At 40.1% G+C, this 21,399-nt stretch overlaps 1 protein-coding gene across 10 annotated transcripts in view; it reads left to right on the forward strand.

Moving 5' to 3' along the window:
- The first annotated feature begins 763 nt into the window (after positions 1-763).
- Positions 764-21,399, forward strand: part of cald1a (caldesmon 1a) — a 51,678-nt gene continuing 31,042 nt past the window's right edge. For 8 of the 10 annotated variants that reach the window (XR_010911975.1, XM_067490095.1, XM_067490096.1 and 5 more), the window contains exon 1: positions 764-914. Coding sequence is in view for 7 of the 10 variants with exons in the window: in XM_067490095.1 (XP_067346196.1) it covers positions 779-914 (136 nt within the window). In the remaining 3 variants the exon portion in view is untranslated. The remainder of the gene's footprint in view (positions 915-21,399) is intronic. The other 2 variants (XM_067490104.1, XM_067490110.1) reach the window with 1 other exon arrangement.

Genomic DNA, 21,399 nt, shown 5'->3' on the forward strand with positions numbered 1-21,399 from the left:
TTTGGTAGAGGGAATCAGCCTTCATTCACGGTTTATTATACGTTTGTATATTCATGGAGAAACTGGTGATTGATACATTATCATTAAGTCCACGAAATAATGAGGTTTGAAGTGAGGTAATATTTTATGTTTGAAAATGGCAGAGCTCAGTCAAAAGGCTTACACGGATCAAAAGACCAAAAGAGACACACCAGATTACTTAAAACATCACAAGAAACACAGAAAATGCCAAAAAAAAGGTAATTGTCTACATTTGTAAGGGCTTATCAGTACCCAAAGACCTGACGCTGCTTCTCATTAACGCACTAATGGCAGATCTGCAAAAAGTTAAATTGTTAATAAAAAACAAAAACCTAAATGCTGCTCTGAATAACTGCTTCACATAGATGATATCTTCTGGAGAAAAATACAATGACTGTCAAGTAGTTATAGAGCTGATGGTGAATGGTGGTTACCTGAGGTCAATGGCACTTCTTTTATTAGGCTACATCCACGTCAGTAATATAGAACCTTTCAGGGTTAACAGTTCTCCTTTTTGTCCACGATCAACATTTCTTATGATGGCTTTGGACAGATGTTTTTTTGTTTGTTTGTTTGTTTTTTAATTTAAAGTCACATTAGCCGTTAACACTGTTGCAGGACTTCTTCCCAGGGTTGACACATTTCATCTTTCCTTTTTGAACTCGAGCAGGGTTTGTAAATGCTTTGTGAGGGCAGTCTGAGAAGTAGCTTAGCCTTTTAAGTGCAACAACTCAGCCAAAAGAGTAGATGTGCGATTATGTCTTACAGGGAGGGGCTTGGACGGGGACGCTTTGCTTTTATCACTGAATGTAGTGGAGGGCCGACTGCAGACTGGCTCCCTCTCCTCTCTCTCACTCGATTCAAGAGCTACTTGGTCTCAGTAAGATCCACAGGTAAGCGCAAACAACTTTGAACTGCTTGCATACTAAGCTCTTACAGTTTTATGGACAAAGTCCAGGGCGCACTGATCGGTGATTTTAAAGTCGATTAGACGATGGGATAAAGTTATCACAGTATAGGTTTTCTCTGTGCGCATTGGCTGATCATTTTTCACAATATCTTGGCTTTAAGCCGCTCCCTCTTTTGTGCACTTCCCACTCCAACAGTGAAGGATAAGTAAACTTGGTCTCTCTGACTAAGCTTTTCTGTGGGTTGAGCAAAGGCGCCGACATGTAAATGTTTCGTTAACCGCGGGGCTACACAAAGTAAAGCATATGGCCACTCCTGAAATGCGCGCATACCCCGTCAGATTCTTATCGAACAAAGTATGAAGGGGCGTCTCCAAAGTTTCTCATCGCCTCAGCAGCGATGGCAGACTGTAGCCTGGAGCAGCTCTGTGGGACTGGTACTGCTGAAAGCTGTAGACTTCTGACTTCTGGCTGTCTGTAACATTATATTTCCGTTGGTGGCTGAGCAGGGCCACACCTGATGGCGGACTTCTGCATCCCGACCCAATGCGCTTACCACTGAGCCACAAGGCCTCCATAATGTGCATAAACCGCATAATGTAGATAAACCTTTTTGCCTTTGACATGTGAAAAGTGGGCTAGGATGGGCTCCATGTAGCTACCAGCGCACCACATGCCCCTCAACTTGACCATGAGATCATGCTGAGAAACCAGAAGGCAATTGTCCTTTGGTGTCTGAACCTCAAACAGATCCAGCCTGTCCTACAGACAAAGCCATGGGGGCAGTGTTGCAGAAGGCAGGCCTTCTCACTGGTGGATGAATCCACTTCTCATCATTTCAAGGTATCACATTCGTTACAATCCCACCGCCCCTGAGGCAAAAGGGCTCTTCAAGTCTCATTGTATTGGAGTTGGGCAGCAAGTCTTTTGATCTTGGCTTTATTACATAGTAGTATGTGTGAAATGGAAACATGGACAATAGTAAATGGAAAAGGAGGGAGCTGCAGAGAGATCTGTAGGTTTTCTTCTTTTTTAAATTCTTTCAAGGCAGAGACGGCATAGTAATTGCCCATGAAACAGAATCAGATTAGTTGTGTAGCGTTTGGAAACATGTGGAGAATGCCCCCCGCTCTTTATAAGGTGCAGGCCTGACCTGGTGACAGATGATTGGATGAGCCTCTGGAATGTGCTGCATAACTATCCTCTAATACAGTTGTTCCCAATATCTGTCTGATGTACCCCCAGACCCATGTCAGATGAATTTATTACTTCTTCAAAGACATTATCACCCCCATGTTTTAAATATATATTCACTTGAATTTTAAACTGGATGATACTACTTACCCTGATTATTTACTGTATGTGGTAGAGTTGCAGTTTCTTCGTGTTATTTGGTAATTAGTTTGCTTAGGCCAATTTTGCATTTGTCCTACTAACAAGTAGCAGAAGCTGGATGTTTTAAGCTTGTAAAACATGCATTACCTTTTAGAAAAATCTCTACTATTTATAGTTTTTCCCCTCCACTTGTCTTCAACTGTCCATTACTTAGCCATCTATTACTGGATAACTTCAGTCCTTTTTTAAAAGAACCATCTTTTACCAATCGCCTAACAGACACTAAACCAACAACTGTTGTTCTGTGGTCACGATTTATGTCTGTCAGACATAAATCAGCCTAGATTAGCTTATTTGTCTGTGCTTCATGACCTTCCTTGTTGTCCAAAAACAATTAAACACACATCAGTTAGACACACTACTCCAAGGATGCTTCATCCCAAATCCCGTGGACAAAAAAAAAAAAATCCAAAGTGCTCAGAGTGCCTTGTCTGTACAGCAGTCTTTGGTTGAACTATGCCAATTCAGAGCACTTTGGGTAATAAAAAAAGAAACATTTTAATCTTTTAATTGTCGACTGACCATATCCATAGCTTGTAAGCTATCAACTATTAACTCATTTTAGCGATTTAATACACACGTCTGGATGCATGCACACTAACACAGCTATTCCCAGCCTAAAACACACATGTACAGGCTGCACACGTCATTTGTAATGTCCTTAGGTGGGGATTTTATAATTTACACAATGCAATAGAATGCATAGAAATCTAGACATAATTGCACAGAGTGATAACAGGGGTTTGGCAACCAGGGGCAGAGTTAGGGTCGGTCGGACAGGATGTAGGGAACACTGCCATGCATTTCCGGAGTCTGGCCCTTGACTGCTTATTGCTGTCAAGGCCTGTAGTTACTATACGCTGGCTCCCTCTCTTTCTCCCTTCCTTCCTTTATGTGCTCAATTAAAGTTTAATGTTGGATTGGGTCATTATTGCGCCTTATTGTCATCATTGTCATCTGGTAAAGCGTGAAGCATTCATGAATGTGTCTGTGTACAACTATGTGCTTTCATGCATGGTTGCTTTGTTATAGTTTGATTTTAGATGCTCATAATCCAGCACAGTATCAAGTTCCAAAGCAAGAATCCAGAGTTTCCTTGCGAGGCAATTTCTTTTCACCACCACCGAGCTAAGGCAGCCAACCAAGTGGCAAACTGAATTTGAATAGAATGGAAAACTGGCAAAGATAAATTTATAACGCAAATGATCGGAGCATTCTGTTCCATTTTTAATAAATGTTTACCAACACTGTTTTCGGTGTTAAGGTTTTCCAAATGTGGTACAGTTTCCAGTGATTGCATGTTGACATGTCAGTCCAAACATTCACTGTTTCTGCACAGCAGGTGCCAGAGCTATTTTCTGGTTTGTTCTGAAAATGGACCAGTGAAACTATGTCAAGCATGTTTCCTGTGCACTAGACTTTTTGCCCCTTGACTTGTTTTTGGGTGTAGGAGTAAAGTTTAAGACACAGATGCAGCCCTGCCATGCCTGCAGAACCACAGGCAAAATGAGAGCTTTCAGTTTTATCAGTGATGTCCTTGTCCCCAATGTCCACCACTTGCTTGGAATGAAAGTTAGTTTAGGTTTTAGGTTTGTGTCTTCTGGACAACAGCAGGAGTGGGACAGGGTTCATTTCATCTGAAATGATTGTGATTGACATGCAACTAGCGCTCATGGGACTCAGGCCATGGACTCAAGCCCCACAGTGCACTCTTTCTGTTCCCCCTCGGCTTTGAATTCGATAACATGTAATTTGAATGCGCTGCATCCAGAACCGCATACTAACTTGTATAATATGGTGAGCTTGGACGGACTGGCAAATCTCAGGGTTGGAAACGAATTCTTAACCCTTTCACTGAGTAACGACAGGCAGAAAGTAGTAGGCAAAAAATGGCCATGCTGCTTAATTGCTTGTGAAGTCACACAAGGGCATGAAACCCTAGATGATGTTTATTTAGGTCCTGGAAAATATGCAGTATGAGGTTTGCAGATGTTTGTGATACGTAAAGTTGAAATTCCTGTTATTTACCATTTTAAGAAGAAAAACCTCTCATGCTATGAAATTTTCCTGTGTGTAATTTAGCTTTTTACTCTGTTTGTTGTTCCTCATTATACAGCCAAGCTGACATGGAACAGTTCTGTAGGGAAATATCCATGCTGCTCTTGGATGCTCGGGCGTTTGTTCACGGCACAATTAGACTCTGGTTGTCTCTTGGGTGATGGCGAATGCAAATCTTTTCCCCTCTCTTGTAGTCGTCCCTTACCCTGCCCTATAATAAATTGAGCACCAAATTAAGTCTTATTTAATCAAACCACATTTACATAGCTATTTTGAAGCCACAGATTTAGACAAAGTTTCTTCCTTTCTCTTAGGATCTGTAGCTTTACTCCTTTACTTTTCCAAACTCTTTCCCAAACTTTGATTTTCCTGACTAGAGCAGTCATGTGGGCATGAAAGACCTGTGTATGAATTCCTCTGGGCTTTAGTCACACTCTGATGAAGAGGGTTTGTTAGATCAGCCTCTCACTCGTGTCGTTTTCTGACTTTAAAGCACTATCACTCAAGGCCAGATTGCCTAATAGGCAGCACGGTATGTCGATGTGGGTAATTAGCATATTGGTCTGCCATCTGCTATTTGCCAGATGCCTCGATTCACCACAAGTTTCATAGCTATAAAAAGACTATTGTATTCCTTACCCCCCGTTTTTTTTAGAGAGTGATGATTTAATTCACGAGGCAGCCTTGCTTTATATCTTATAAGGTAAAACCCCCTCTCTTACTCACGTAGTCTACATTTCATGGATTTTTTTGTGGATGATTGATTGTGCAGGAGTGAGGTCAGTGGTCCTAAGCAGCGCTTCTGATGTCATCTTACAAAGATGCATGTTCTGCCTTCGTTGCCCCAAAGTGGGTTATATAGAGATGTGAACAGCACTGTTGAGAGGGGCATTTAGCCTTTGTGCTTCTTCTCATCTGATAAAACAGGCACAGGAAATGTCTCTCTTAGCTGATTGGCCTTGTGTTTTCCCTTGGCCATCCTCCCACTGGGATCTTAGACATGCAGTGTGTCCCTGTGGCGGAGAGACCCTCTAACTTGTCTCTCGCCTAACAGCTATATTAGGTTTCCCTTTGCCTCTCTCCGTTCCTTTAACACCAATATTCTACTTAAGCCCTTTTCTCTCAAAAAGAAATCATTCTCACTTCACCCTACTTTCTGTCTGTTCCAGCTTTCCACTCTTCCCCAGCTCTTTGCCTCTCCTCTCCCCTGTCATCTTTATCCCATAGATTCCCAGATCTGAACAAACATGGCTAATCAAGAAGCTGTCAAATCACCTTGTAAAAGGCCCATATTTTAAGGTAATGGGGAATTAAGGGAACATGCCTGTAATAAGATAATGTAAATCCCAGTGGCATGTGTGAAAAATACCACTGAGTGTAAACACATGACTAGTGAGGTCATGTATTTACACAGTTAGCAAGGTTAACCGCTCTATGATTCGCGCAGGGAAAAACAGCCAGGGCAGTCTGTAGGTCAGTTACAGGACTGTTGGATTTTTGCTTGCGGCTAGAGAGGTGGGTTGTGTGTGTGTTTGTGTGTCTGTGTGTTGAAGTGTGCATGGCAAATGTGGTGGATTCTAGCATGGGGGTGAAAACTGGCAAGAGCAACTCTGGCTTCTATGTGGTAATGATGAAAGTGAGATCTTACCTCATACACATAAAACAATGACTGTATCCTTACATGGGTATTCACATGAGTCAACCATCCACTGTAATTCTACATGGAAGAGCTTCAAAGTTAATAAAAACCTTTCAGCACTTGACTTGTATTTTGGTATAAAACCTAAGTAGAGTACAATGCTGTCAGATGGTGCCTCAATGTGATTTATTTAGGGCTGCAAGTTGTGTTTTTTAATTTACCTTCAAATGTGCTGATTATTTTCAAAATTTAATTGTGTAATCATTTAGCACTGTCTATATGAGTTGAATGATATTTGTTGTTTTGTCTGACCAGTTTCCAAAATCCAAACCATTTTCAGTTTACATCAGTATAAACCAAACCAAATACGTGAAATCCTCACATTTGCTGTGGTAAAACCAATAAATGTTGTACAAACTGTTGTGACTCTTTTAGTTTTCGTGTCATAAAATAGTGGCTAAATGTTTAACTAGCTTTTTTAGCTGGTGAAAGCTACATTACATGTGTGGACCTAAGTTGCGAGAGTAAGTGGGAGGAAAACCAAAACAATGAGCTGAATGATGTTAAAATGGTCTTTTCTAACTGAGGTGAACAGGGGTATCAGGTGTTAATCCTCTATGGTGTTTTTTCACTCTGAGCACCAATTTTCACATTCAGTGTAGTTATTTGATACATTGTTCATGTAAAAACATAAATTATAGCATATTCATCAACAATTTAGAGTGGGTGACAAATTTTCTTTTGGTCAGTTGATCATTTAATAAAGTAATTGCTTAGCACACAAAATGATCACTAAATTATAATAATTTATAATGCTTGGTAGTTTGGTATCTAATGTAGGACTGAACATATAGAAAGGCCCATTACTGTAAATGATCTGCGTACATCTTTTCCACCTGAATAAACCTGCCAGGCAGCAGCACAGTTGTGCGGTCTGTGTCATGGCTGCCGTCGGGAGCAGTGGTAATTGTTTAAGAGTGCATTTATAGAGTGTACTCTTTGTGCCTCCTAATCAGAAGCATACTCAGTCATTTACATATGAGCCTCAGAGGATTGCTCAGGAATGTATTACGAGCAATGCAAGAGGACGGGAGACTAAGAAAACTGTAGAGGGCTACTCTACTGTTGCCCTTTTTTCTACTTCCCATATCACTGCACTTTTAGGAGGGGGTACGATAACTAAGGTGGGGTGTGTTGGGTGTTTGTGTGTGTGTGTTTCTGTAGGGGGGCGCGTGCTGGAGGGTTGGGGGGTGTGGAAGTGGTTAAGGCTGAAGATCAAAAGCTCAGAATGGCCAGTTCCTAACAATACTAGTAAGAAATGTGGAGTGTGTTTAGGCACACTTTCAGTATTCTCTTTCTTTGTCTTTGAGACATGGACACTAGTGATTATTCAGAAACCCAGAAATCAAACAATCTATCAACCTATCTACATTTATAGATTACATCTGTTTTTTGTGGATTCAATTCAGTGCACATTAGATAATTTGTCAATTTTTCTCTCTGTTCTCTAACTTGGGTCTGGCAAAGGGACAAGGAGAACAAAAATATGGCCTTAGAAAACCATTTTAATCAGACAGTGCTCCGCAGGGACAGAGGCTGGCATAGGAGAGCTCTTTACTTCATCAGAGCTCTGCCAGTGGTGATTGGGAGAAACACTCAGTCAAGTTTTTATTGAATAACCCCAGCTCTGTACTGGAGGAGCTTTACTGTAATAGAACAGCTCTATGGCCGCCAAGGTGACAGCCAAATGGTACTTATTAAACTAAGGGCTGATTCATACTATATGCCCTACTGCAGTTTAACCTTGTTAGAGGCTTAAGGTTTTACTTTAATGCTAAAATCCATTCACTTTTTTATAACTGAGATACATATGCAGACAATTGTCCTCTAATCAGACAGCAGAGTTCACAAATTTCCCAAATTAAAAAACACAAGAACACAATTATTTAATCGAGACAGTAATTCATTTCATTCATCTTTCAGTATAAGTTGTAATATCCTCTTGAACTGTGTGTGTTCACTAGTTTAGACCAAAGCTTATTTGGAGATGCACATTAGCACCTGAACCATACCAGCCCCTCAGATACCATGCAATTCAGGAATAATAGCTGTGAGTCCCTTCGTCTCTCCTTATTTACCCAGTACACAGCTTTCTGCGCAAATTGAGCATGACATCTAATGGAGTGTGAGCATGGATTAATTGCCCCTGCATTTAGACTAATGGCTCCTTCTCTTCTGATTAATGATGACACATGTTACACAGGAGAGAGCTAAAACATTTTAAGAGTTTTATGCAAAAAAAAAGACCTTTTTTTAAATGTATTTATTTATTTTAAAAAGAGGCTGAAGTTCAGTTTGTAAAGACAGTCATCCACAGACCACAGGGTCAGTGGTTCAATCCACAGTCCCGGCTGTATGTCAAATTGTCTCTGGGCAAGACACTGAACTCCCAACGGCCCATTCCCATCCGCCAGTGCAGTGCCGGGCCAAGCCCGGTAGAATTTGGGGAGGGTTGCATCAGGAAGGGGAATCAACATGCAGACAATGTTCTGCTGTGGCGAGACTGAACTCACGGGGTAAGCCGAAAGGACCCACCCCCCAAAAAATGCAAAAAAAGAGACTGGAATAGAGCTTTTGCTAAACAGCAAAAGGAAAAATATTTAACCAGTTCTGGATTTTTAAGGCAGATACTAATAATTGTTCTTATCAGTTAGAGTAAATGTGGATGGTTCATTGAGTCAGATGTTAAAGAAGGTACTAATTGGGTAGAGTGCGTAAGAGGGATTGGATGGGGTTCGCCTAGTCTGCCTGGCCTCATTAAACCTGCCATAATGAGAAACAAACACCCAGACACCCCACTAGAACAATAGGTTCTTGTTGTCAGTGAGTCTGCGTCCCATGTATGATGGAGTCTGGCTTGTGTTCCAGCAGATTTTTCACGAGACTCAGTGTGCCCGAGTCAAACCCTGAGGCCTGCAGTGCCACTCAGAACTGTGACAGCCACCTGGGAGACCACCTTGGAAAATGGGCCCCTATTAGTTCAGGTTAGACTTAATGACCAGTAATGATACACCAGCCAAGCCAAACTGTGTAAAAGGGCTCCAAGCAGGCCTAAATGAAATACCAGTCCATCAAGCTCTGAACATAAACACAAGGTGGGTGGTGGGTGAGGGTAACTAGGTTTGCCTGCAGTTGCGTGTCAGTGTATATGAGGGGGTTCAGACATTCAACAATATGTTTGAGAGTAGAACTGGCCCAGCTGGAGGAGACCGTTTTTTTAACAGGAGGCGATGGGTAAACCCCCCCTGTGGACAGATTAGTGCCTGGGGGGTGTCTGTGGTTTTGGATGTATTCCCATTTAGCTCTGATGCTTTGTGAACTAAATCTCATTTCCAGTTTTGCCATCAGCTAAAAAAAGCTTGCAGCAATCTCAACAGAGCAACCAGAAAAGCCTCCTAAGAGCACTGCTCTCAATTATTTACAATTTTATGGCTGTCTGAGATATGTGTTATTCTAATAAATTAAATACCGCACATATATTAACCTCTAAAGATGAATTTTTACCCTCAATTTAGTGGTAAATGCCACATCATACTAATAGTATTCAATAATGATTGCATCCTCCATGGTCTAAATAGTCTGTGTCCTGGAATTAACGTCAGCATCAAGTGTAAGAAACTCAAGTATTTAAATGGTGTGGACGGATATAAGTCAATCAGCCACTGAATAAATTTACTGTAAGCTCCAAGGGAGAAGGAACTGCAGAGCTTCCAGGCCTGGGGAAGGCATACAGAGAAACATACTGTAATCTACAATGAAAGAGACAAAGGCAGAGGAAGAGAGAGAGAGCTTTGTTTTGTCTCATGAAGCTCTAGGGTTTCCTGGAATTTCTGGCAAAAGTTCCCAAAGTCACATAACCACAGAAAGAAAGAAGAAATGGAGACAGACGTGGGGTAACTCTCCTGAAGGACACAGTTTGAGGCTAACAATGGCTGCTCTGCAGGTATAAGATCTCAAGTGTTTGTACTGGTGGTCACTTTGCTGTAAACACAATACAAACACACCTGCAGAAAATATATATTAAGGTGACAGAATTTACCTACTGGACACCTGCAGATTGAAGACCCCAGCTTGGCTGTTTCATCTCAAGGGGATGGGGACAGAAGAAATGTACACGCCCAAGCTGGCTGGCTGCTACACTAACAATGATAGTTGGCACAGCCATGCATAAAAATGAAATCTGGTAAAGCTATTGAACTTTAGCCATGCTGAGTGGAATTTGTATTTTTTGGAAAGAGAGGTGAGCTTTCTGTCACTCAGAAAATGTTCTTCCACTGATTCAAAAGCAGTGCTAATATTGAAATATTTTCCAATTTGGTTCTATGAACCACTGAAAAACAGAAAAGAGTCACGTTTGCCACAGTGACATTTATCAGGATTTCATCTTTGCCTGAATGAAGGAGCTCCCTAGTTCTAGTGTGTGGCATGATATCTGTCAGCCAGTTTATTAGGTCTAGTTGAACCTCCTGAATTGTGTGCTGACTTCTGCAGTCATTTGTCAAGAGCTGTGCACCAACCTATCCTTCTTGTGACTATTCCTTTCCATGTGCTCTTCGCACCCTCAGTTTATACAACCTTATACTTGTGAGAAGCATTACTGTAAAATTCATGAAGTTCTGTGTAGAAATCAATCTCACAGAAGTACCTAGGAGAATAAATGCCAATCCATATCTGCTTGATGTGTACTAGAACTAATATTGAAATTTTTCTTAAACAGACAGCACAGTACCAATTGGTGCCGACTTTAGAGGCTGGAATATTATTGCCAAACAGTGGACAAAATGTAGGAAATTAAAAGACTAATTGTTATATATAGCAAATGCAGAGGCATAAATAGGAAACTCTGTTACTAAGTTACCCGTATGAACTTTTTAGGTCATATTAGGATACTCATATTGCAGAATGTAAAGATGAATTTCACAAAGTAAGGTGCCGCACCTTCAGGTGGTATAATAGTGATAGACAGTGTAATTTAAACCTGTTGATTGCCTCTTACCACCTTTAAAAATACCAGTTATCTTGTCTTGGTCACTGTCATGGCCACTGATGCCCATTTATCAAATGTCTGCTGCTTTGAAACATCTTTTAGTTTCCACACCTGAGTGAAGAGTCTCAGCACATCAACCATTTAGAAGCCTGGCCTCGCATCAATTCACTGATAGCGTGTCAGGGCCGCATGAATACCCAGAGAGAGAAAGAGTCATAGGATTAAAACAAAACGTCCCTGACTGTCTCAGTAGAAAACCTCTCTATTATCATTCCTTGTTCTGACTGTGTATGCAGCGTGTGTTTTGTCTGCGCATCCCCTGAAGAAACCCTCAGATTTCTCCCAGTAACACTGAACTGAAAGCACTGTCGGGGGATCACGCCACCTCTCCACATCCACTGTGAGTAATAGAGCCTCTGGGTCAGGTCATCTTGCTCGCTCGCCATCCCACCCACAACACCACCCGCTCCTTAATCTCCTCCTATCTCTTTCCAGGAATGCAGCCCCTTATTTTGAAAAATACCTTGTCATGTAATACCCTTGGAAAGCCTGGCAGCACATGTCAAGAAATTGGCATACCGCCACATGATTTATTGTCTTGTGTGTTAAAACAAGGCAAGAAAGATAAATATTTGACATATTGGAGAGATTTAAATAAATATGTCCTCTCTCTGGAAGTGATTTTTGTTGTATTTTCCAGATAGAGCATGTACAGAAAGGTAAACCTGTGTCAGCGTTTGCACACAGCTTTCATGTTTCTCAGGGTGTGGGAACATTTCATTTTGCTTGTTGGCTTCACTCTACCCTCATGTATGTTTCCATGTAAGGTATGACGGGAAGACGTCCTCTCTCGCTGTGGTTTGAGTCAGCCACATAAATCACTCTGGCATTTCTGTGCTTTGTTTTGATCCTTCTGATTTTCTTTACTACTTTGGCCAAAGTGTAATTGCTCTACAGCCATAGAGAGCCACACGTGCGCCATGACCGAAACACGGCTTTTATAGGAAGCATGTCACAAATGTTTAGCAGAGCAATTTTCCTTACCTATTCTGCCTTAGAGGAACACATCAGGAACCTCTCAAGCTTTATGAGAAATACATTTTTACGTTCCACTTAATGTTTCCAGCATGTCATGTTATAGCCAGTGTACCAGAGGCCGTGGGCTCCTGTGAATTATGGTGATCACATTATACTTTAACATTTTAGTCGTTGAGCTTTGGTGCGTATACCAAGAGGCTTACACTTATAAATGCTATAAGTTCAAGATTTTGCTTGAGGTCCCTTCAGTTAGACACACTTGCTGTTTTGCTGTGACTGAAAATGTGATTTTCAGTTTCTGGTTATAGAAACTGAACTTTTCCTCCCAGATTGAAAGAAAGCAAGCTTTTAAGTGTTGTAGAGGTCATTTCTGTTCTGTTTCATCCTGTTTTTATCCCTTTCCATTTGATTCTGCTTTATTGCCATCAGCTAGATAAAGTGTTCTTTAGCTGTGGTGTAGGCAGTAGCAGTGCTCAAACTAAAACCCACTATATATCCCTGGTCAGCTCACTAGTAGCAGATTAATGTCCTGTTGAGGAGACACAGACTCCTGCTCGGGCCTCATTTACTCTGACAGAAGGCAGGTGTCAAAATGGGCTGTCCTGAAGGAACAAGATGAGCCTGCTTTTCCCCTGGAAATGGACTCAGGAGAAGGATGAGGAAGAGATTCATGACAAAGAACATGTTTCTTGTGTTAGGTCCAGAAATCATATTTATTGCTTAATGTTAGGGAAAAAGCAAGATCTTTTCAACAGGCATTGACATTATTAAATGAGGCAGAATGGGACAGATCATTAATATGCTAGCAGATATTTCTTAAATTGTTGATTTGCATTTAGAAACTGTGAAATTACATAATTTCACTCACATAATATCCTAATAGCTGGAATTTAATAGGATTCTCAGACCATTAAATAACTTGCTGAGATGTTTTTCTTTTGATGATGCTATCAGCTCTTCTGTCTTTGGCTTCATTCAGCAGCTGTCTGTCATTACTTGTTTACAATCCCATTTAATGGGCTTAAAAGATGTTACAGTACACCGTATGGTACTAAGAGTCTGCATGTCCTTGTGTATTCATCATAACTCTGGTTTGTTTTGACAGGAAAATGATGTAGAAATTTTGCATTTATTTATTCATTTTATCCTATTGAGTTTGATACCATTATATGTGTATTTTTAAAACACATTTGTTCTCAAAGACGAAGGATCGACTGTAATGTCCTTGTGGATTTACGCAACCGATTGTTAATATCACATGTCAAGTAGAGGGGTGCACATTTATTGAGATTATTTAACATTCTTGATGTTTGCAGCAGAATATCTCACTTATTTTTTTAAGCAGGTGCTTATATAAGAGGACTGCAGTGCTGAAAAGTAATACTGCCTGGATCCTAACACACAGGGTAGCAAAGAGATGGATAGGCTTGTTTATCACTTTGATCTAAACTGTTCATAGCTGGGTATTAGGGATGGGACAATATGCTTTTCTCTCAATACAATTTAATATACAATATGATATATTGATAAGATAATTAATAGTTAATATACAACAATATTTGTGCTTTATTCCTGGCACTGGTGTAATGTATTATTAAAAAACAGCCATTTGAGTGTCAAAATAATTAGGTTAAAGAACTCTAATATGTATTTAAAATACAAACCTAAATCAAGAACATGGCAGTTATTGTGTGTTCAAACTGATCCAGTCCAGTTAATGGGAATCCACCCATACACAGATTCAAAACACAGGACCAACAGCTGCTACAATGTTCCTCAGCATCATGAGCGAGAGTGGGATTTGCAGTACCCGTGTACAGACTGAAAAAGTGTCAAGCAACAATACAGGGATTACACTAAAGTACACTACATAAAGTTCAGAGAGTCTCAACTTTATGAGTAGTGCAAAGAAATTCTTATTTATTATAATCTTAATATTATTATTATTAGTAGTAGTAGTATTGGTTGTATGGCATCTGATTCTATTTACTTATTAACAATCTACTGACTTGGAACACTTTATTTTCCAGCAGCAACTTGCCCCTAAACTGAAGGTTCTTATTCAGACAGCAGTGTTCAGAGGTTAGTGATACCTCTTACTGCAGTAAGACAGTCTTTGGTGCAGACGGTGGTGTCGTGGCCTGTTTCCTGATACCTGCCAGTGATAGCACGTTTCATTTGTCCTGTCATTAATATCAATCATGGATGTAATGCTATTGACAGCTGACCTCAGCCGCTGTTTGACATTTTAGGCAGCAGATAAGTACTGAACAGGCGTGGTAGTGGGTGGAAAATATTCCTCTGGTTAATTAATCAGTAATGACATCGTTCTCTCAGACAGTTTTAAAGGTGGCCAAATACTCAATGTGTGCATTGACTACACAGTTGTGTTTTCCTTTTTTCTTTTACAATTTGTCCTGGAGTATAAATATAGTGTTATAGTGTTTTCTTGTTTTAAAATATTTAACAGAAAACATCATGTTTTGCATTAAAACTATTGGTTTTGGCCATATTTAAAAGTTTCTGGTCAGTATAGATTTAACAGTTAAGCTCAGTGGACTCCTCGGGCACCTCCTTGATCATGACCACTTAGAATAGTCTGTGTATGTGGTGATGATGATGATAGCACATTTTGGTTGTGAATTGATTTGAAAACAGCCATTAGTGACTAAGTTCTCACCGTATTAAAGTAAAAAGAAGCAACAATAACTATATTGTCAATAAGTCTGGATGTTTTCACTGTGTTTCCAGTCTTTGTGTAAAGTCAACCTGCCTAGCCTACTAGGTCTATCTTCATATTTAGCATACAGACAGCAGGATGATATCAGTTTCCTTGTAAACCGTTTTGCAAGACAGTGAATATGTATATTTAACTTGTAAAAATGTGCATTTAAGATCCAAGAAATGTTGAGAAACTTAATCCGAGCAGTTTAGAGAAACCAGAAGCACAAGTCCCTTTTATTTATTGCTTTGTTCTGTGCTGACTGCAAAGTTTTTTTTTCATCTTCCAGAGGTTTTTTATCCACAGCCGGCAGCTCACACACACTAAGCAATGTGTCAGATAATTCGATAAGTTTCTTGTGAAATAACATGCCCACACTGACATTTTTTGCAGTGCTGCTGTGGCAGAAGAATGTCAGAGCCACCCCATATAGCAAGGGGGACCAGATAAACAAACCGTTTCTAACTTAAGCAGAAGGCTGTGGTGTTTGAGACGGCAGCTTTTTCACCAAAAGGAATGTACCCTTCCAGGGGGCTCAAATACAAAGTGCACTGCTGAGACTCCAGTGTCAAGCTCATATGTGAAAGTGAAGAAAGCTTTTGTGTGTGTTTAAAAACCAAATGTCAGCACAGTGAAAAGATCGGTGTGCCTCTCTTTCATGACTCCCAACTCGTGCAGGTGTGCATGTCTGCGTGTGTATGTGTGTTCGCTAAGATGTCATGGCAGGTCCAACATCACCATCAGTCATGCTGTTTTGAGAGGGAGCCTACTCTGTGGCCACTGTGCAGTGAGTGTGAGAGCTCTGTCTCACTGTGCACACAGCATGCATAAAAACCTTCCCTTTTTGTTTTTTTTTCCCAGTTTGGTTACGGGAAAAGGCAGCATTTTTTCCTTCCATATTTGGTCATATGGAGCACTGCCAGTGAGCAGTAGCCTTTTGATGCTGTACAAACATCCCTATTTTGTGTGGGATTTGTGCTTTTTGGAATGCCATTTCTCCAATTGGGCTGGATTGTGGGTATAGCATTTAAAAGTGCACTTTTAAAAGGGACACACACCTTTTAAATTTCAAAGACTTGAGAGGAATTTTAACAGCTCATGCTGCTGGTTCAAAAAGAAGTTGCTTTTTTTACAGTATAATTTCTCATTGGGCTATCAAGAAATGAACTCCTAATTCAAATTTCCCTCTTAAAACCAACATTTAAAAATAAGACAACGTTTCCAGCCCTCTTCCTCTTCAGCCAGCTACCATTTCTAATCATCTAGGGCGGTTATTTAATTTGGTAAATTGAACAGATGACAAATAAGAATGCATCCTCTCATTTTGGTGGTTATCTTTAAAGTGCCTCAAGTAAGATTGTAAAATGTGCTGAAGCTTAATTTAGTGAACGCTTCACAAAAATAAGAATGTAGATTTTATATTTGCAGCATGAACTGAACATCTGTGTGCTGAAGCCTGCCAAAAACCAGTGAGCTTCCAATGATGGATAAGGCATGGTGGGGTGATGTTTTCATAGTAATTTAAGTGTGACTTAACATAAGGTTGAGATTTAAGGACATATAAACACCTCCGAGTCCTAAAGGTGAACACTATTTGGTGAAGTGCAGGTGTTTTCTGCTGTATCTAAGCAGGAGGCAAAAAAGTCAGATACATTTAGATCTAATGCGACCTAGTGTGATGAAGAGTACAAAGCTCCCATCCATGTGTGGGACCCGGAGGGGAGAAGATATTAAAAGAACAGTGAGTCATATTCTAAATATATGACAGATGACAGTGTTCTCAGTGCTTAACAAGGTTATCGCGTTGACTGTGGAAAATAAAACACAGGATTCAAGAATGCTACAAAGAGAGCAATTTGTTTTATCAGGGCAACACATGAGTTTACAAAGTATCAAACTATTGCTTCCTTTCCAAAAGGTGTTTGTCAGTTTGAATGATAAAATGAATACGCTGTTTATTATAATGTGCAGATTACAACATGCTGCTTGCGAAAGTAAGATGTGTCATGAAGGTTAATAGTTCCACAGTACTGTGGGGGATAATGTGATCATAGCATGTGCATATAGTTGGCCATCTATTGGCTTTTATAAATAATTGCTTAAATCTGGGAACATGGAGCCATCACTACAATAAAGTCTGCAAGGGAAAAAACAAATAGTAAAATCTGAGCCACCATAATTGAAAATAAAGCCAAAAGTACAAACATTATGTTGCTAGTAATGTCCATTGCACAGAACAACTCTGCACGCACATCTACGCAAACACAGTGACACAGTGTTTTTTAAGTAACAATAGCTTTTCGAAGAAGCAACCACCAAACCATAATCTTACAAATTAAAGACAAATTTACTAAAATGCACCCTTGCTCAATTAACTACATTCTGGGGTGAAGCTACTGCTGCCTTTCTTGGATATGGTATAAACAGCAGCCAACAGCGGCTACAGCTATTTCATTATTGTCACTCATATCAGAGCCGCTCTTCAGTACAAGTGAAGTAATATAAAGTATCAGTTGTTGGAGGTTTATTATGGCTAGTTGGGGTTCATTTCAGATCATTTTAGCTAACCTGGATATTTGCTTCCCCTGTTAACATTCTTTTCAGCGACATTGTTGCATCCCCAGATTGTTGCATTTAACTTGATGCAAACCAATTATATGAAAAGGAAGTAAAAAAACAGACCAAAATAACAAACTGAGTTGTCCTTAAAAAACCCTCGGTGAAAAAATTTTGCAAAAAAAAAAAAAATATGTTGTGTCATAGTAGTGTGAGCCAATCACTCCCCCCAAATCCTAAAACTCATCTGAAGCTTTTAAACTGTTCAACTCAGAAGTTTTAAAAAGGTTTTAGTGATACTTTCTAGTTTGGTGAATATCAACTTTGATTATCACTGATAATTTGATAAACTTAATCCCAGCAGTGGGTTTAGCCTGCTGGCCCTTTGTAAAATATAATGCATCTGAGGTATTCCATTAAGATTTTCTTCACTGCGTGTGTGTGTGTGTGTGTGTGAACAGATAACCTCAGTCGTTCTCTGTGTGTATGATTCACAGGGCATGGGGAGGTGTTATGGAATGTGAACCATTGTCTGGGAATGTAGGAGTCTCCTTTTTCTTCACCAAATGGAAACTTAACATCTTTAACCGCTGGGTTTTTTCCCTACACCAATGTAAAATTTCCCCCTAAGTGGTTGTCTTCTATCCACCAGCTAGAGTCACCACAGAAGAGATAGTTGGATCGATTTGAGGGAAGATTATGCGCTATCTTAGGTCGCTAAGGACAGTGCATCTGAGGCAGGCAAGGTCCCGAGCCAATTTCATGCCCTAAACCTCAAAAACGTTGGCACATTATCCCACTGCATTTCACTTGCCACAGTGGCATTAGCTTCTCAGGTTTAATATTGTCTTCTCATGTTTGCTCAATTTTTCCTCATTGGAGCGAAAGCCACACTTTAAAATTTTTGTTTTGGAGGAGGTAGAGTGTGAGTGGAAAGCAGATGGTAATGGGAGCTCTCATGCAGTTGGCCACTTCTTATGCTGCCCAGAATATACAGTCACTGCTGAAGTCGTCCACTTGACATCAGAAGTGGTGTAGTTGATATTCACTCTGCGGTATGTAGATAGAGATGCAGATGAATCCAAAAGGAAGCTTGGCTGTAAGGACATGGGTAAATGCTGTAAAATTTAAACCAAGCCCCAAGCAACCAATCCTGCTTGTCTTGACAGTTTATGGCTGAACACGCACCTGCAATGTGCAGCTGTTGGCTACACCACTGTGTTGTGGTCCAAGACAAAAGAAAATCAGAGAGACAGAGAATAAATCTGTATAAAGGCCATATACATCCAACACAGGGTTTTAATTTCAGATAATATTTAAGTTTATAATACAACAGTTGATTTATATATATTTACATAAACATAACTTAACACTTGTTTTTTTTGTTTGTTTACTTTTTTTATTTTAGAATAAACTATTGTCTGTTATTTTACTACTAAAGCTGGTGGAATAAAGTGGCCTATTTTTTGATGGGCTTGAAAAAGAAAAAGCATATTTTAATGTTCTCTCATTGTCCCTAATGGAAGTTTGAGTTTAATGCAGAAAAATCCTAGTTTCAGCCCAACAATGTATCAGTCAGGCTTTGAAATGCAGGCAGTGAAAGATGACAGATGACACTGGGAGAGGGACAAGCAGACATGGAAAGAAAAAGAGAAATCGCTGGCCTTGTTATACCAAAAGCCTCCAGTGAATTTATGAATGCTCATCCACGGCCGCTCTGCATCCTGGAACTGCAAACCTGTTAATGCTGCTGAGGCTTGGATGTGTGAGACACATAGCACAGTGAACCACAACCACAAGGCCAGCTTTCCAAGCACAGCACTGTAGGTGGTGATGGATATCACACATGTATGCATATTTACTGTATCATAAACACGCATATGCTGTACAAGCAGTAGCCAATCATTTACCTTCTTTGGAGACATCTGCAGCCTCTTTCCATACACACACATTTACACAAACACACATGTTTAATCTTAAGTTAAGCTGTTTGGTTAAATACTGTTTACTATCATGCACATACCCTCACACACAGGCTGAACATATATTAACCTCCCTGTCAGAATACACTCGGGGGACTCCTTACCCCTGAAGAAAACGTTCAGTTTACCCAACTCAAAATGTCCCCAGAGCCTCCGCCAAAACAGCTGTTGGTGTGCAATACCTACAGGCATACAGGCCTACAGCAGCTCTCATTTTACTTCACATGCTTTATCGGTTTGATAAAATAATCATAAAATGATGACTTTGCCAAATTACATTCGCACTAAGTCTTATGTTAGGCTCACCCAACAGACTTCTATATTTGTTTTTTATTTCACATGAATTGGCCTTTTTTCCTTTTTTGAATTAAGTGTGTTATTCTCCTGACATTAGCATCTAGTATCAGCAGAAATGAACAACAGTAATCCTGTAAATACATGCAAATGGAGGGTCACAACAAGTTACGTTCGCGCTGTATCTGTGTACTCTGTGAATTGTACATATTTCAGTGAAATGCTTTGGTGCAGTATTCTGCCTTTCAGTGGGAAAATAATGGGAATTCTCTAGTGAAACAAACTACCCCTAACATTGAAGGCAGGTTTTTACTAATAATCGTGCTATAGAGCAGTGTCTTGAGGATTTCGATCCACTGAACATTTATTTGGAAATATTAAAGCCTCGTTGATTTAGTAAATATATTACAAAGGGCTATTGCACTTCAAAATGTTTTGTCAAGTTTTACCGTGTTTCTCCTACAGCCTACAGGGAACAGGGGCTACAGGGAAAATATTTTGGCGGCGTAGCTTTTTGTTGTCCGTCAGCCACTGGGGATGTGTACTAGGAAGTCTGAATTTATAAGTACCTAGCTGAATATTTTAACTGGAACTCAGCTTGAAGTCGGATTTCCAACAAGAAAAATCTAGTATGGCTGCTCTGTTTGTCAACAGGGTGAAAGCTTTGGTAGTATACTGCTTTTGGCACTTCTGTCTTATTTATGTCCCATTAAAACAGTCACAGTTTCATCCAACTTCTGCCTGCATAATGCATTGTTATAAACTGCCGCAGTATTGCTACCTTGGCTGGAACTAGTATTGTTATGGTTACCTGGATGGTCAACTGGAACATGGTTGACTCATTCCCGACTTTCTACTTCCAAGGTAAATAGAATGCACCATTATATGACCGTACATTTGTTTGAACTCAAGGTTACACGCAGTGTGTTTTGATGTGGCTGTTAGACAGAGAGGGTTGTAATGGGCATTTTTGGTGTGAAGGAGAGATGAATCACGTCATCATCAAGCCGGTCTGGCAGACCCGTGATAGATTTGAAGAGAGGCAATCCTCCTGTCACAATAAAAGCCCCAAATTTGTCAGTATGTGGAGACAATAGTTTTTTCTTCCTGTCCAACCTTTGACTAGGAGCCATAGGTTTTTAGGCTGGGTAATGACACATTGATAGGTGAAGACAGCTGATGTCAAAATACTGAAATAATGCAGCTTGTGTCTTTCATGTTTGTATGATACGTTTGTGTATTGTTTTGCAGCAGACAGAGCATGTATTGCTGTAACACTTGAGTCTATCTTTGTATCATCCTCTCTTCTAAAATTGCAATACTATGAAAAAAGTGTCAACCACTGTAGCAGGTGGGCAAAATATTTTTATCCATGGACCAAAAAATTAGAAAATCTATGCACTTGTCAGTGTTGCCTTCGCATTCCAGATTACTGGAATACCTCCCTTCACCTGGGCACCTGCACAGCTGTGACTCCATAGCTTCTGGACTTTTAATCTCTCCTCTTCAGCGGTTAATGTGTTCCTCCGGGGAGGGGCGAAAGGAGAGAAGAAGTATTTGTGGCATGAGAGTGTTTGCTTTGATGTCCTGCATCTGTAAACACAGTTTGGGCAAAGAACATACAGTTACGAAATGCTCACAGGCTTATAAAATAAAAATAGTGAACATGCTAAACATTAGCATGTTCACATGATGACATTAGCATTTAGCCTGAACACTTGTGGCTAGCTCCAGCAAAC

This window comes from Channa argus, chromosome 21, assembly GCF_033026475.1.
Source record: "Channa argus isolate prfri chromosome 21, Channa argus male v1.0, whole genome shotgun sequence".
Classification (NCBI taxonomy): Eukaryota; Metazoa; Chordata; class Actinopteri; order Anabantiformes; family Channidae; genus Channa; species Channa argus.